The sequence below is a fragment of the Lygodium microphyllum genome, chromosome 22 (assembly GCF_053477565.2).
Source record: "Lygodium microphyllum isolate KBCC chromosome 22, Lygodium_microphyllum_v1.1.10, whole genome shotgun sequence".
Classification (NCBI taxonomy): domain Eukaryota; kingdom Viridiplantae; phylum Streptophyta; class Polypodiopsida; order Schizaeales; family Lygodiaceae; genus Lygodium; species Lygodium microphyllum.
The window spans coordinates 126261654-126278470 of NC_141156.1; the positions used below are offsets into that span (position 1 = coordinate 126261654).

Consider the following 16817-nt stretch of genomic DNA (forward strand, 5'->3'; position numbering starts at 1 on the left):
GATAGAGTGCTTCCCTAAGACAGAGCACACCTAAAGTTAGCGATCAGAGGAAGGAGAGGGTTCACTGGGGCAATTTGCAATGAGTCTTCCAACATGCTCTAATTAAAATTGTATTGCAATGAGATGCATATGATACAATCATTGCTTGTGTAAGAGAGAGAGAGAGAGAGAGAGAGAGAGAGAGGGGCAATTGCAATGAGTCTTCCAACATGCTCTAATTAAAATTGTATTGCAATGAGACGCATATGATACAATCATTGCTTGAGAGAGAGAGAGAGAGAGAGAGAGAGAGAGAGAGAGAGAGAGAGAGAGAGAGAGAGAGAGAGAGAGAGAGAGAGAGAGAGAGAGAGAGAGAGAGAGAGAGAGAGAGAGAGAGAGAGCGAGCTACAATTGAAGGTCGCATTTTTGTCATGTGTCAATGGGGTGGAGGGAGAGGCATTGGGTGTGACAAACAAGGGGATGGACTGCCAGTAGACCAAAAGAGATCGAACACATGGTAGGGCATGGTTCCCTTTAGCTGCTTGTTTTTTTCCTATTGTTTTTCAAGTCTTTTCTCCAAAGACCACCTACCACGTGGCAATGGGGCCCAAAGCAAATCTAGGCAAAAGAGACACTTGGAGCATGCCCCTATGAATCCACTTGATCCACATTAGGATAGGATGGTAGTCATGTGCATTTCAAAGGTCATTTTAAACGACCTTATTTATATTGGCACGTCTACCCTAAGACACAATGGGAAAGTCCTACGTAGTCCCCAGACATCCACCACCATCCCAAGACAGAGCACCGAGGAGAAACGAAAGGAAAAAAACATCGGTAGACGAAATTCTTGAACCTGTGAATACATCCCAAACCTTTCTTTTGACGAGTGAGATACGAAAGCTTTCAAAGGTTAGAAACTTATAAAGAACGTAAGGCTTTCTGTGCAACTCTACGAAGGACGGAAGGGGAAGAAAGCGAGAGACGCAGCAGCAGCAGCAGGAGCAGCTGTGATGAAGAAGAGAAGATCGGAAGCCACCGCCGGTGTCGAAGATGCAGAGCGCACCTTGCACACCTCCTTCTGCACGGCTGCCAACGCTGTATCCCAACTTTACACACAGGCTCAGAACCAGCACAAGATCGCCTTCCAGGCTGGCCAGCGACACTCCCTGGTAAGATCTTTATACTTTTGTAGATGGCCTTTCTTCTGCTTTGAAAATCCAATGATGTTCATCTTTTTATCTGCATTCATACCTTCTCAGTTGTCTTGCATTGTGAATCATCTAGAGTTTTTGCAAGGTTACATATATCAAGGTACATGGCAACCTTGAAGGCATGCTGCTTATATCCAGCAGTAGGAGGCATCAAGAGAGCAAGAGGAGTGATGAGAAACAGTTCTTTGCATGCACCCTTCATAAACTAGGGAAGTTCCATACAAGCAGCACCGTCATTTCTCACAGCCTTCCTTGGAGTTTCTTATAACTATGCGTTACATCTTGCATTATGATTGCCTGCATGGGATTTGTATTGTATTGTTACATAGATGAAGCATACCATGAGCTTCGGATATTTTCCATCAGTGTCTTTTATAAGGCATAAGATTGTGAACGATTCTGCATCTTTTAGTGAATCGAAGATCTCCTTGTGCAACTAGCACAAAGACTTGAAGATGAGAAAATAAGACTTTATGTGGCGATAGCCCTTTGATAGTCTGCTGTGTTTTATGATCTGATAATCTATAATATCTCATATGGTGTTGCATATTTCAGGAGAAGCTGTCCGAGTGGATTCAGAAACAACATCAACAGTTTGGCCTTACTCCTTCTACCCAGGATGTTCTCAACTACTTGAAGGTTAGGTTAACATAGTTAAGTCCTCCAGAATATAAGTGTGAACATAATGGCTTACATTTGTATGTGATCACAACTCGTTGTGTTGTTTCAGAATGAGTTGGATAACATGAGCCAGACTGAAATAACCATAACACAAGCACAGAATCTTCCCCTACCTCCTCAGCTAGCTCCCCCTATTTTGTTCGGGCGGCCTGGATCAGTTGCTGACCAACAGAGGTTTCCCGCTGTTTTTCATAATGGCTATCTTCCAAGTATGTAAAGTGCTTGTTCTTCTCGGGGAAGAAAATGTTTAAAAAATGCTGCCTAAGTGTATTTATTTTCTAATGAACCTGCTAGGTCATGCACTTGAAAAATGGTGAATCAGAAAATTCTTGGAGTGTCAAGCTTTAGGGCATGTAACATGGTTTTAGACTGCCAACTTTTTTATAAAATCTTTGACATTGGTTGGGCTAAGACATGTACTTGTCAGCCTCCAAAACATATGCAGTGTGGGCAGCGGTTTGTAGCAAGGCTTTGATGTAGTTTGTTTTGGGGTAAAGTCTATCCTCTCTGGAGTTTGTTTAAAGAGCTTTGGACTTTAGAGTCTCTCTCTCTCTCTATCTCTCTCTCTCTCAATGTGGCCTCTATCGATTTTCTATTTTCAATAGTTTAACTAAACTAACATGACATAATTAAGTTTGTTTTGTTTTCTTAACTTTTATGAGCTAAAATGGATGGTTTGTGTGTACCTAGTGAATCTTGCTTTATGTGAGGCTATCTCTTGACATCGTGCATTGTTGCTTAAGAACCATAGGGACTAACTTCTTCCAAGTAATAGTGTCCATAGCAATAGAGGTGAGAAAACCAATATAGAAGACATTATACTTCAAGGATGGAAGTAATGGTGGATGTGACAAGATAGTCACAACCATGTCATCCGATGCAACATGTTTTCCAAGGGATGCAAACTCATCCAAGATTTTCTCCATCTTTATGATGTAATTTTTTATAGTTGGAGAATGTGCGATAGAGCTGTTGTAGCTTCATTTTTTAAAAACTAGATGCATGGTGGTTGATGAAGAGGAAGAAACAAGCTTGAGGATTGATTTGGTCCCACAAGATTATTGAATTCGTTGTAGACTAGATTTGAGAATTCATAATGAGACAATCAATAGGTAGAGTAATAAGTGTTAGAGTGTAGCATTGTGGAAGAGGATGCATGGGCTAATTAAGAGAGATGAATACATGTAGAGAGAGAGAGAGAGGAATTTGAAAGATTAAGTAATCTAGATGAATATGTACAAGAGTCTATTATGCCACTATACTCAACCTGCAAAATTCTCACTCAACATACAAGGATGATCAAAGCTTGTGTTGGTAGTGCTTGTAAATAAGGGTTAAGAGCAGAGAGAAAATAGCCACATTGGCCAACAAAATTTTTATTTAGTCGGTGAAAATTACCTTTTTGACACTCCGATTGAATCTTTCCAATTCTATAGATGTAACAAATCTTTTGTATATCAATTGTTACTAAGACATATTGGCTCAATGACTCCAAATAAATTTGATGCTTATGTCCTTTGAAAGGGCAATTTGTATTATTTAAGTGTTTTAAAATATGATTAAATGTTCATATTTCTATTTAAGGGTGGCCAATGGCTAGGATACCATATAATTATACTTGGGCTATCATTGACAAGATGTCCAAGAGAAATTAAAAGTTTAGTTGAGTGGTCAGATTGAGCAGAAAGCTTAGATTACTAAGACTTTTATATTAGATAGTCACATTGACTAGAAGCCCATATAAGGAGTGGTTTCAGAAAGTGAAACTAGATTCTCATGATCGAAGAAACAAACCATGAATTGGTGAACCTATATAATGAAGTTTTCCAGAAGCTAAAATTGACGACTTTTACGATTTAAGAGGGCACTGTTTTTAAAAGTTGCTCAACTCAAAATTTTGTTCATGTCAAAGACTCCAAAATTTTGCAAAGAACAATTTTATCTTCAGTAGATATCTCAAATTCTTAATCATTTGAGAGATTTTTAGATTAGAAGGTTTGCAAGCTTCTTTCTTTAGAAAAGTGACGTGGCATCTAGAAGAGGACATGTATTATTTTTGAAGAGACAAGTGTTGTTGCACTTGTTATTTTTCAGCATATACTTGTGTCTCTTCATTTGAAATAAGCTCTCAAGCTGAAATTTCAATGAGATGCTTTGTATTCTTCTATCTATCTCTAATCCAAGAAGCACTTTTTACTTAGTTTGATCTAATTCAAGGACTAACGAAGAAAATGAGCTTACTACTTGAGTTTGTAGAAATTAGGATTTGAAAATGCTATTTCAGAATTGCAATAAATCAAATCTTTTGTATATGGTTCATGCACTTGGTGCTCGTTGTTTTGTTTCAATAAATTCATGTAAAAAAAAGGGGGCTATTTATCCTATTTTAAAATTGTAATAAATCAATCCTTTTGTATATGGTCCGGGCACTTGGTGCTCGTTTTGTTATTTCAATAAATTTCTATAAAGAGAGAGGGGTCAATTCTCCTCTCAACATGGTGTTGACTCTTTTTTTTCTTCTCTCCACTAATTTTCATAGTGATGATTAATTAAGTTGGTTAGGTTTAGAGAATTATTATCATGTTCTCTCCGGTGCTTACATTGGTATCAGAGCAAGGACTTTTTCTTTGTAAGATTATTTTTAGGTGACAAGATCTTTAGGCCCAACTTTCTTACCATATCAAGAGGTAAATAAGAGAACTTTGATGAACAACCGGAAGGCTTTTAACACTCTGTATTTGTATGCTTCTTTGATTATGAGAAGATACAAAGATACAAGGAGTTGGAATCCAATTTAGAAATTCAAGCTTTGATGGAGAGAAGGACTAAAGCGCATCCTAAAGCAAAGGTCTTTAAAGATTTTCGTATCGAAAAGGCTCTTGAGACAAATGATATTATGGCTATAAAGATATATCTCAACATGAAAGATATCAATGTTATTAATGCAATTAAGTCTATGAAAGGTAACATATCACCTATCATTTGAGGATTCACCTAAGAGGTGACTTCAAAGTCTCATCACAGACAAGTTGTCTCCTCTTATTTCAAAAATCCCTTCATGGAGAAGGGCAAGAAAAAAGTCAAAGAACCAACTATTTCCATGATAGGTGAATCTCGAAAGATGCTTTTAGCAAAGGAAAATGATGCCAAAAGAGGCTTCAAGTCTAGAGAGAAGCGCCAAGTTTGATGGTTTTTATAGTAAGAGAGATTCTCAGAAAGTTGTGTCTTTTACTAGACAATTTGATGCTACTTTTGGTGCGAAGACTATACAAAAAAAAAGGATGCTTAAAATGGATTTGAAAGATGCTGCTTTAAATTGGTGGCTCAAAGTTGTTCAAGAGGGAAAGAAACCCAAGTCTTGGAAAGAGTATAAGACGATGTTCAACAAGAAGTTTCTGCCTTCATCCTTTGAAGTTGATGTGTAACAAGAATGGAATGAGTTTAAGCAATGCCATGGAGACAATATTGAAACATATATCAATAGGTTTATAGCTGTTTTTATTAAATTTACATTTCTTGAGGAAGTTTCTTTCAATATAGAGATGAGAAAGTTTATCCTTGGATTATATATAAGGGTACGACAAGCTATCAAGATGACAAAGTTTGATACTTTGGAAGCAGCCTAAGATATAGTCTTAGAAGCTGAATGGCTGTATATACCATGGATGCTTAGTAAAGCCTCAAAAGAACAAAGAAAAAATGCTAAGATATTTGACAAAAAAAAGTCGGATAAATAAGATTCGGAGCATAAAGATAGAGGTAGACTAACTTTGCAATCCAAAAAGAAGCTAAGATATCAACATTTAGAGAATATGCAAGAGAAGAACAATGTTATTCTTGTGGAGGAAAATGACACATGGCTGATCAATGTTCTAATAAGGCAAAGAAGGAAAACTAGTCCCAAAAGACACCATAAGTAAATGCAGTACCTAAGGAATTTTTGCAATAGGATAAAACTCTGTCAGACAAAATAAAGCTTTTTATGGCTTGGGGTAAGATTGCTAATCAACTTATTTTCATTCATTTTGATACAGGGGCTACATATCATTATATCCATCCTCGGATTGTTGAAGCTCTACATCTATCAAAGGAGAGGTTTGGAAAACCAGAAATATCAGATGTTGCTTTTCAAGGAATCGAGTTTGAAGTTACTCCCGTTCTTGGGAAACTACGAATTGATTTAGGAGATTATGTAGATCTTGAGAGTTTCGTCATGGGAGATCTTGGTCATTGTGATATTATATTAGGAATACCGTGGCATAGAAAAATAGATTGAGCGATTGATTGGAATCAAAATAAGTCATATTTTCTTTTAAGGGTAAAAATGTATCTTTTAATGTGGGAGTGGAAGGAAACTCTATTCCCATTTTATTCCATGTACAAATTTGTAAAGCAATGAAAAAGTCTATTTTCCTGTACTTGATTTTTATCAAAGTTTCTAATAAAGAGTCTAGAATTGAAGAGTCCATCTCAATTTGAAGGACTGAATGAGTTTCTTAAAGAAGTATGAAGATTGTTTTGGTGACACTTTGCCTGATGAGTTACCACCAGAGAGGCTATAAGATCATCATATTGATCTCATTTCTGGGAGCTCACCTCCAAATAGGCCACCCTATCGTGTGAGTCCAACACAAGAATAGATTATGAAGCAAGTGAATGAGCTCTTGGAGACGGGTTTAATAAGGCTCAAATTTTCACCTTTTTGCTCTTTAGTTCTTTTAGTGCAGAAGAAAGATGGATCTTGGCGCATGCGTATGGACTATAGGGCCCTCAATAAAATTACAATCCAAAATAGGTTTTCCATTCCAAGAATTGATGATATCTTGGATAGATTGGATGGATCTAAAGTATTTAGCTAGATTGACTTGAAGAGTGGCTGTCATCAGATAAGAATTGCTTCTTAAGATGTTCATAAAACTACATTTAAGACAACTTATCATTTGGTCTCACCAATGCTGTTGCAACATTTAATAGAATGATAGAAAGAATCTTTAGAGCATATCAAAAGTTTACATGTATTTTCTTTGGTGATATTTTGGTCCATTCAAAAGATGAAAAAGAGCATAATCAACACTTGAAAAAAGTGTTTCAAGAAATCTGCAAACACAAACTTTATGTGAATGGCAAAAAGAGTGAATTTTTTCTAGAAGAGATTTACTACTTGGGTTATATTGTATCCAAAGATGGGATTTGAATGGATTTAAAAAAAGTCAAGGCCATTGTAGAATGGCAAGAATTGATTAGTGTTCATGAAGTTTGAAGTTTCTTGGGATTATGCTCTTATTACTAGACATTCATTAAATGGTTTGCAGTGGGTGTTGGACTATTGTATGATTCAACGAAGAAAGTAGTGACATTTTTATAGACTAAACTAGAGTAGTAAGTTTTTGAAGCTCTAAAGTTCTATATTAGCAAATGGCATATTTTGATTATACCTAATTTGTCAAAACCTTTCTTTGTGGAATGCATTGCTTCAAGAGATTGCATTGGTGCAGTCTTAAACTAGGAAGGAGATGTAGTTACTTATGAAAGTAAAAGATTGTAAAATGAAGAAAAGAATGCTACTACTTATGAAAAGGAGTTAATGGCTATCGTTTAAGCTTTAAAAGACTAAAGACACTATCTTTTAGGTGAAGAAATTTTCGTAAAGACGGACCATGATAGTTTGAGACATTGTCTCAACCAACCAAAGATTTCTGAAAAGATATTCAATGGGCTAATTGTCTAGCTCAATTCAATATTGAAATATTATATATTCTTGGAAAGCAAAACAAGGTAGTTGATGTCCAGTTAAGAAGACTTCAGATTCATGTAGTGTCCATGATTCATCATACAGATTTCACTACTAGGAGGAACATATATATTTCTAATGAAGATTTTAAAATCATCTAGAAGAGTTTACAACTTAGTAAAATGATAAACTCTTATGTTATCAAAGATGGATTTCGTTTGATGGAGGTCATAACTAAGACACTTGAAATGTATTTCTTTTGGCTAAGTCTTCGATGAAACATTGAACAATTTATCAAAGAATATTGTGTATCAAAAGTCTGCATGGCTTTTGTAACCATTAGCAATTCCGAGCTAACCTTGGAAAAACATTGCTATGGATTTTATTTTTGGCTTGTTAAAATCAGTAAACGACAATGATGATATACGGACTAATATTGACAGGCTTAGCAAACAGATTCATTTCATTCCAGATAAAAAGACTATCAAGTCTCAACATATGGTTAGACAATCTCACAATATTGGATATGTTAAAGTGCTGTTGCCATGAAGCCAACCAACAACGGAAAAAGTATTTGTCTTTGGTAGAATACCCGTGTAACAACACAATTCATATTTCTACAGGTAAAGCACAATTTGAGATCATATATGGAAAATTACTCTTATTATCTATTCTCAAAATCAAGAAGGAGATATTTTCGCATGTGATATGGATATATCTTTTGTCCATGTTAGACAAGCTATTCAAGGATCTCAAGAAAATCAAAAGAAAATAGTCTACATGTAAAGTACCATTTGAGATCATATATGGAAAATTACTCTTATTATAAATTCTGAAAACCAAGGAGGAGATATTTCATGTTGATGAGTTCGTGTGTAATATAGATACAACTTTTACCCATGTTAGACGAGCTATTCAAAGATCTCAAGAAAGCCAAAAGAAAGTAGTAGATAAGCATTAAAGGCAATTGATTTTAGAAGAATGAGATTAGGTGTGGTTGAAATTTGACAAAGCTTGTTTTAGAAGCTCTAATAAGCCATTATCCATAGTCACCAAGCTCATAGCAAGAGATTATGGGTCATTTCAAGTTATTGAAAAGGTTAATGACGTTGTTACAGGTTACAGCTTCCAGAGTATTAAATACAATGCTTTTCATATCTATCTTTTGAAGCTTTATGAAGGGTAATAAAGGATCCACTTGAAGTAGATGAACACGAGGAGATACTTTAATCAGAGCAAATAGTCTTTGATATGATCAGAAAACAAGGAAAAAACGTTTTTAGAAAATTTCTTTTGAAATTTTAAAATTACTCTCATTTAGATTCTAAATGGATACATGAAGACTATTTTAAAGACTCTTTAAAAAACTTGCAACTTATGAAAATGTTGTAAAATTAAAAATACTTCAAGTAATATCCGGAAAACAACGGATTTCAAGGAGAGATATAACAAAGCTTTTGTATATCAATTGTTACTAAGACATATTGGCTCATTGGTTCCATATTAATTTGATGCTTATGTACTTTAAAAGGTGATTTATATTATTCAAGTATTTCAAAATATGATTAAATGTCATCTTTCTATTTAAGAGTGACCAATGGCCAGAACACCCTATAATTATACTTGCGTTGTTATTGAGGAGATACCTAAGAGAAATTAAAAGTTTAATCGAACAGTTGGATTAACTAGAAAGCTTAGATGACTAAGACTTTTATACTTAGATAGTCACGTTGACTAGAAGTCCATATAATGAGTGGTTTTAGAAAGTGAAAGTAGATACTCATGATTGAAGAAACAAACCATGAACCGGTGAACCTTTATAATGAAGTTTTCTAGAAGCTAAATTTGGCAACTCCTAAAATTTAGGAGGTTATAATTTTTATAAGTTGCTCAACTTGAAATTTTGTTTTCGTCAAAGGCTCCAGAATTTCGTAAGGAATAATTTTGTCTTCAGTAGTTGTTTCAAAATTTTAATTATTTGAGAGATTTTCAGAGTAGAAGGTTTGCAAACTTCTTTCTTAGAAAAGTAACGTGTAGCATCTAAAAGAGGATACGTGTCATTTTTGAAGAGAAGTATTATTGCACTTGTCATTTTTCAGCAAACACTTATCATTTGTATAGTTAGGATGTGTATATTTGTATTTTTTCAGTTGGGCAGTCATTCGAGAGTGTTTTGGGTGTGTGGAGCAGGTTTACCATCTCTCAGTGCCACATCAACAGCCAGATAGATAGGGTGCGGTCGGATTGCCATGAGGCAATCGGTCGGATTGCAGTATAATCGGCCAGCTTGCATTATAGTTGGCCGCATTTAATGTAGCTGGCTTGACAAATATTTTCATATTTCAGCAGACTATAAATAGCTTGACACCAGTAGACTCTCTTACACTTACAGTTGTAGATTTTAAGGCAAAGATCAAGCAGATTGCAGCAGATTTTGAGGTATCCATTAGGGAGATATTGTTGAGGTCGAGATACGCAGACATATGGACTGTGCCCTGTTGAGAAACCCTTTACCCTTCACACGTAGTTTGCATTTTTTAGCTTTGACTCATTGAATATCACATTCTGGCTACGTAGCACATTTTTTATGCTTGGAATCCAAACTCGATAGCCCATTTCACCTGCATCTCCATAACCCATGAAGATGTCTCTATGAGATTTCATGTCAAGTTTGGTTCTGCTATCAACAGGTACATGTACATAGCATTCGCAACCAAAGACTCTTTAAATGGTCATATGAAGCAGGTTTGCCAGACCAAACCTCTGCAGGAATGCCACTATTAAGTGCACGATGTGGAGATCGGTTGTAAATATGCACCGCGGTTTTAAGTGCCTCTCTCCAAAACGATTGCGAGAGATTAACTGTGGACAACATGCTCGGAATCTTCTCACATAACATGCGATTCATTCGCTCAACCATACCATTAGAAGATGGATTGTAAGGAGCTATAAGCTCTCGTTTAATCCCATTGTTATCACAAAACTCATTAAATTCTTTAGATACATACTCTCTCCCATTATTTGTTCTTATGCATTTTAACTTTAGGCCTTTTTGAGTATTAACCAATGCATAAAACCTTTTAAAAGCATCCAATGCCTCACTTTTTTGCGTAAGCAAGTAGACCCATAGCTTCCCAGAGTGGTCATCAATAAAAGACACAAACTAATGGAAATCACTATGATTTTTTATTGGCATGGTGCAAACATCAGAATGGACTAACAGTGAATTTGCTTCAAATTTCATTGTCCGGTCTCAACACGACTTAAAAATACATCACCAATGTGAAAAACCCCAAAATTCTTGCAGTGAATCTACTCCAATTGCATAAATACATCATCCCGAGCATCAAGTGCGGGCTAATGTTGCAAAAATTTCACGATTTCTGCAAAAGCCCCAAATTTCGGGGTCCAACAATGCACAATTTTCAAGAAATTGGCTCATCCAAGCAAAAATTTCACTTGCATTTGAGAATCCCCAAAATTTTTTTGAGGCATGTGCACTCAATGTTTGCAATTTACGGTCCAGAGGTCACTGCAATATGTGCTAGGTACCAAATTTGGGAAAAGCCCCAAATTTAAGACACAGATTTGCACTCTGTGCTTAGGGGAAATAAGGTGAAGAAAATTAAAGAGAAAAATGTGGCATTGACCTTCTGCCCTGTTCGTGTGACGGGATGACCTGTCACCCATCACGTATAGGTCGTTGTGCAGCCTTGTCGATCATCGTGCAGCCCCGTCGTGTTTCAGTTCGCCTCGTCACCTGTCATGGAGCCTGTCTGACGTTGCGTTTAGGTCGCCACCTGTCACGCAACGCGGCCTCGTCACGTGTCACGTTGCCTGTTTGACGTGTCGTCAGTCTCCCGTCGACTGCACCCGACCAATAGTCGCCTGTCTGTCAGTCGTTCTTTGCTTACCTGTTCGTCTACTCCCCACGTGTCGCCTGCTTCTCAACAGTCTGTGAGATTGTTACACCTGTTGGTCTACCCCTCAACAGCTTGCGTGAGCCATTGGCTCTGATATCAGTTTGAAGAGGCGAAGCGGAAGCAAATAGAGAGAGAGAGAGAGAGAGCTGTGAGAGAGCAGATACAGTGATTGAGAAGTTCAATGACCTAAAGCTGAAGAGTGTTTGACAATGATAAGAGTGAGTGAGTCGTGGGATGGGTGTGTACCAGTGTGGTACACAAGAATGAAAGAATGTATTTATACTCAGGGTACGGTACAGTTACACCTGTTAGGGTGGGTTCACATGTGTGAAGTAATATATACACGGGAGAGTGCGTAAAGGGCCTTTACATCCAACAAAAGGAAGTATGAATAGACGAGTCATCTGAGTCATCAAAGCCTTGGAACTGGTGATAATCCATATCTCTAGACCTAGAAACATAGTAAATCTGTTGTGTTTGGTTGTAGAAGAGCTTGAACGGAGAGACCTACAAGGAAAGAATTATAGATGTCATGTTTTTGCTGAAAGCACTTGTAAAAGACAATCTATGTTTTTTGCCAACAACAGGCTGAAAATTTGTGTTTTCAGCAATAAGGTGGTCTTCTTTGAAGGAAACCTCCATGTCCTCATTGAGGTGATGATATCATGTGAGTGCTCAACAAAAGAGAAACACGAATGTGGAGAGAAAAGGAGAAGAGAAAAGAAATCTGCATTGAATTTGAAATGAATGTTTGAATACAATGGTGGACTCATCAGTCCTTACACGCAACCCAAACTATCAGTGAGAACACCTGATCAGGTTGGAAAATGATGACAATATTGGAGACATTGACGGAGTGTGTAACCAGTAGCCCTTGCCAGTGCCAAAGAAGAAAGTCTAAGTTGGAGTGTACACCTGCGAGAGGAAGAGGAGAATGATGTGTTGCAACCAGCCTTCCTCCTCAGATAGGGTGGTGAATAACCTGATTAAGCACTATTTACAACAATTCACAAAACTGAAATGCATACTTTACCATATAATTTTGGACTTTGGACACCTTGTTGGCCCCAAAACTGGCGCCCCTTTCGGTATTTATTTAACTTAATTGAAGAAGAAGTTGATGTACAATGGGATTCTCCCAGTCCTTTTTCGGTATTCCAACTCCCTATGCTGTCCAAAATGACCAGTAAGTCTTCAATTTGATTTGCCCCTTGATTGGGGTAATCAATTGGCCTTCACTTGCTTTGATGGAGATGGAAAATGCTCCAAATTCAATGATTTGTTGGTCTCTCCACTTCAATAGGCTAAAAACAGCTTCAACATTGTTGAATCCAAGTCTTGGAGCTTTCAATTTTTGGCACGTTTCTTGAGGCTATTGCTAAACCCTAATATCTACTGCAGAGTAGGGTTTACAGTAGAGAAATCTGAAATTTCTCAGTCTCATGTGCCGAATTATAACTCCCCTTGCTGTCCAAAATGACCAACAAGTCTTCAATCTGATTTGCCCCTTGATTCGGGCAATCAATTGGCCTTCACGTGCTTTGATGGAGATAGAAAATTCTCCAAATTCAATGATTTGTTGGTCCCTCCACTTAAATAGGCTAAAGACAGTTTCAGCATTGTTGAATCCAAGTCTTGGAGCTTTAAATTTTTGGCACGTTTCTCGAGGTTGTTGCTAAATCCTAATTTCTGCTGTAGATTAGGGTTTACAGTAGAGAAATCTGAAATTTCTCAGCCTCTGGTGATCTCAATGCTCAAATCTTTAGAGTAGAGTTGTAGAAAGGTTAGGAGATGAGAGAGAATGCTGAGGAGAGAGAATTCAGACTTTCTTTGCGAAGAATTGAAGAAAATTAGTCAATTATTGTTGCTGCCCTATCTCAACAGCATGTAGATGCTATCACCTTTTGTTGATTGGACTTCTCTTGTCCTTGGCTGCCTTAGAAGGTCCTCCAATGGTTGCAAATCAGACCAGCAGCATCTCCTCCCTCTCTCTTGCAGGTTGAATACACAAAAAATGCCTCTCTCTAGGCTCTAAAGACGTTTTTCAATCTTGCATGGGCATTTTTGATAAGTGGCAGCCTTCCCAAATTATTTTTCCAGCATTATCCATAATTAAATATTAATTTTCAATCTTTAAATATTGAAAATTAATTTGATAATTATTTTGGTGCCTTGGAAAATAATCTGACTAGCCAATAATTAAATTGGCTAGGCAACTTCCATCCCCGAGTGTCTTTGTGCCATCTTTGACCATCAGATTGGCGTTAGGTACCATTAAACGGCACTTCCCTAGTGTTACCAATTGACACTTATGGCCAAATGAATGACCTAGGCCAACAATTGGCACTAGATACCGCCAAGTGCTTGGTGCAAGATAACTTATAGCAACTTTTGCCTTTGACATCCCGTGATTTCCTCGGGTCTCGGGCTCGTAAATTTACTCTAGCCCCAATTGCACCTCACATGTGCAACATTTACTTAACCATGTGATTAAAAATTAATCCACATGTTAAGTGAGGTTTCAAAAATACATGTCCTCATGACATCTGCCTCAAAATTGGCCACTGGCTATAGATAGTCAAAGGTCCAAACTGCTAAAAACTAGCTGACTAGCCACTAAAAATTCACAAAATGTTGCCACCCTCTACAAAATAAAATGCCTGGCTTTGAATGCACACACATTGACTGCTAGCCACTGTGAAAACTGACTGCATGCACAGTGTGAACACACCTTAACCATCTGAAAAAGAAATTCATGCTCTAGAAAGTGCTACCTCCTTTGTCAAAACACATGAAAGATATGTCAGAGCTCCTAATGTCCCTGTCTGAGTCAAACCGATGCTTAACTGAAAGAGGGAGTAATCAAGGGTTTGACAACAGTTATATGAGCAGTGTGGACTGTCAGAAATTCAAACCTGATATCAAAGGTATTGGGTCTTTCCTAATGGCCAATAGGATGAAATTCTGATGTTACAAGGAATCACAAAGCGATATTCCAGATATGGTGGTTGATTGTGTGAGCAGGCAGTGTTTCTTGGTTTCGACAGGACTGATATGATGCTTCGGATAAAGCTTGGGTTTTCATTTGGCATTTCTTTCATGTATGGCTAGTTCATACTGGTGTGGAGTTGGTTTCATGTGTGTGTCTCTGAACTTTTACAGGCTGCATGCCTTTTTGTGTTGGTATCACATTCTTTGCTTATTTGTTGGGCTTCAATCTCTATCAACTACTTGTATAGTCTCTGAAGTCTGCACTTCTTGTGATGCAGGTTGAAGTCAATGCTTATAAGAGTGTGGGCTAGATCTGGTAAACAGTGCTCATCATTCTGCTCATCTTAAGAATCTCTTTGTCAAAATCTGTATTTTCAGTTGGTGCAGATCACAGGTTTGGCTATGTATATCTTTGTGTGGTTGGCGAATGGGATTTTTTCATGGTAGATTGGCAGGAAATTCTCTGCTGTTAATACAGGTTCAGTGAGTTTGGATTGTACATGGTTTAGATGCCTTCAAAGTGTCGCAGCCTTCTGTTGAAGTCGTAACAGGATCAGTATGTACAAGTGGGCTTTTTGTTGTGAAGTCTAATATATATATCTATATGAATTTTCAAGGAGAGCCCGGTAAAATAAAACGATTAATATGTACAAGTGGGCTTTTATATTCTTAAGCGAATTCATAGTTAGCGTCGTAGTTGGCATGCTTTTTGGTGTAGATGCTGATTTCAAGTGAATAGCCCCACAATATTGGTTTGCAAGTAGTGTTGATATTTGGGAATCTCCTGTTTTATGGATTAACACAATGGTATTTGTAGACCGGGTGGCTAGACACTTGGAGCCTAGTTAACATTAGCCGTGTAGGCTAGCTGCTTGGGGGTTTGCAAGGTCACAACATGTAGCATATTAAGAGTGAGGATGTGTATCCAACAACCAAGCTTATTATAGATGCATAAGAAATGTGGTTTATTAGTCTACACCAATGTAGTTATGGGATTAATTCATAAGACTAGGTACAATTAAGGCTTGAAGGAGCTAAGTGATGAGAGCCTTAAAGTTATTGTCATGGTAAATCACCAAGGTGATAAGATGTGCACATTATAATAAAGCACACTATAAATGTAAAAGAAGGAACACAATAAGTAATATGACTTGTCCTCATTTGAATGTTCAAGTGAATGAATTGATGAAGGTGTTAATAGTGAAAATATAGTGTAGGCTTGCTATTTGATATACTAATTGTTTAATTCGCTAAGGTTACTTAGGGTATACATGAGATATAAATTATGGTTGGTTACTCTTTTAGGATTGGAATGGATATAATTAAGGTCCCACAAGTAGCTAATTTCTCAAAGCAAAAAAAATATAATTGAAGTATTTAGGTCTTGTTTTGTAAAGGAAATATTAGGTATTGCCATTTTAAGCTATATTGGCATCTACATTTAGAGGGATTATTCGCTTACCTTGGGAGAGTGTCTTCAGTAATTTCATCTATTTTGTGTACATTTGCCTATGTAAATTTGAAGGAATTCCTTTCAATTGCTTCCTTCAATTTAAATCATAGAAGCGTTTGTTTTAACTGATTTGTATGAGCTATAGGTATGCCATCTTTGCAATGCTTTTGTGATTACTATTGCTTTTGTTTAAAATTTTGGTAGACATGGATTATGCTCACATTTTTTGGGAGTTGTGACATGTTTGGAGTCCATGAGGATTCGGGCTGCATGGTGTGCCTTTTGTTGTCACTCTTTTACCAATTCATGCAATTTTGCTTAAGAAGCCTTTGATGCTAAACTTGATTGGTAGTCACAAATTATAAAAGATTGCTCAAGCAATGCCCACACTAACTTTTTGAAGTGTTACTTTACTATGGCTTATGTCATTTATAATGTTAAGAATATATGGGACATGTATCCCTACAATAATGGTGCTATTTGTAAGGCTACATATACGAGGAATGCATTAATTGTTGTATTGTGATTAAGTTTATCATCCCTTAAATTTCAATCTATAATTGTAGTATCTTATCCATATTTAATTTGCTCACTTGCAAAGGAAAATTGTACTTGATCTTGTTGTCAGGCCTTAATGAGTGTATTCATTAATGATCTTAAGAACACTACACTTAGTGTTGTGATTAAGGCATAAATATGAGTGCTAAATTCAAGAGCAAGCAAAATACCTCAATCTTTTATGGTGAAGATTCTCTAGATTACTAAGAAAACATGTTTGGTATTTTGATAGATACACGAGAAACTCACAATATTTGTCTTTCATGTTGTAAGGTGCTCATGGATTG

At 36.9% G+C, this 16817-nt stretch overlaps 1 protein-coding gene across 1 annotated transcript; it reads left to right on the top strand.

Moving 5' to 3' along the window:
• The first annotated feature begins 759 nt into the window (after positions 1-759).
• On the top strand, positions 760-15016 carry LOC148017592 (uncharacterized). The gene is made up of 4 exons (XM_087663107.1): positions 760-1151; positions 1749-1832; positions 1924-2083; positions 14798-15016. Exons 1-4 carry the CDS (start codon positions 993-995, stop codon positions 14800-14802), a joined length of 408 nt encoding a protein of 135 aa, XP_087519233.1. The 5' UTR covers positions 760-992; the 3' UTR covers positions 14803-15016.
• Positions 15017-16817: the final 1801 nt, after the last annotated feature.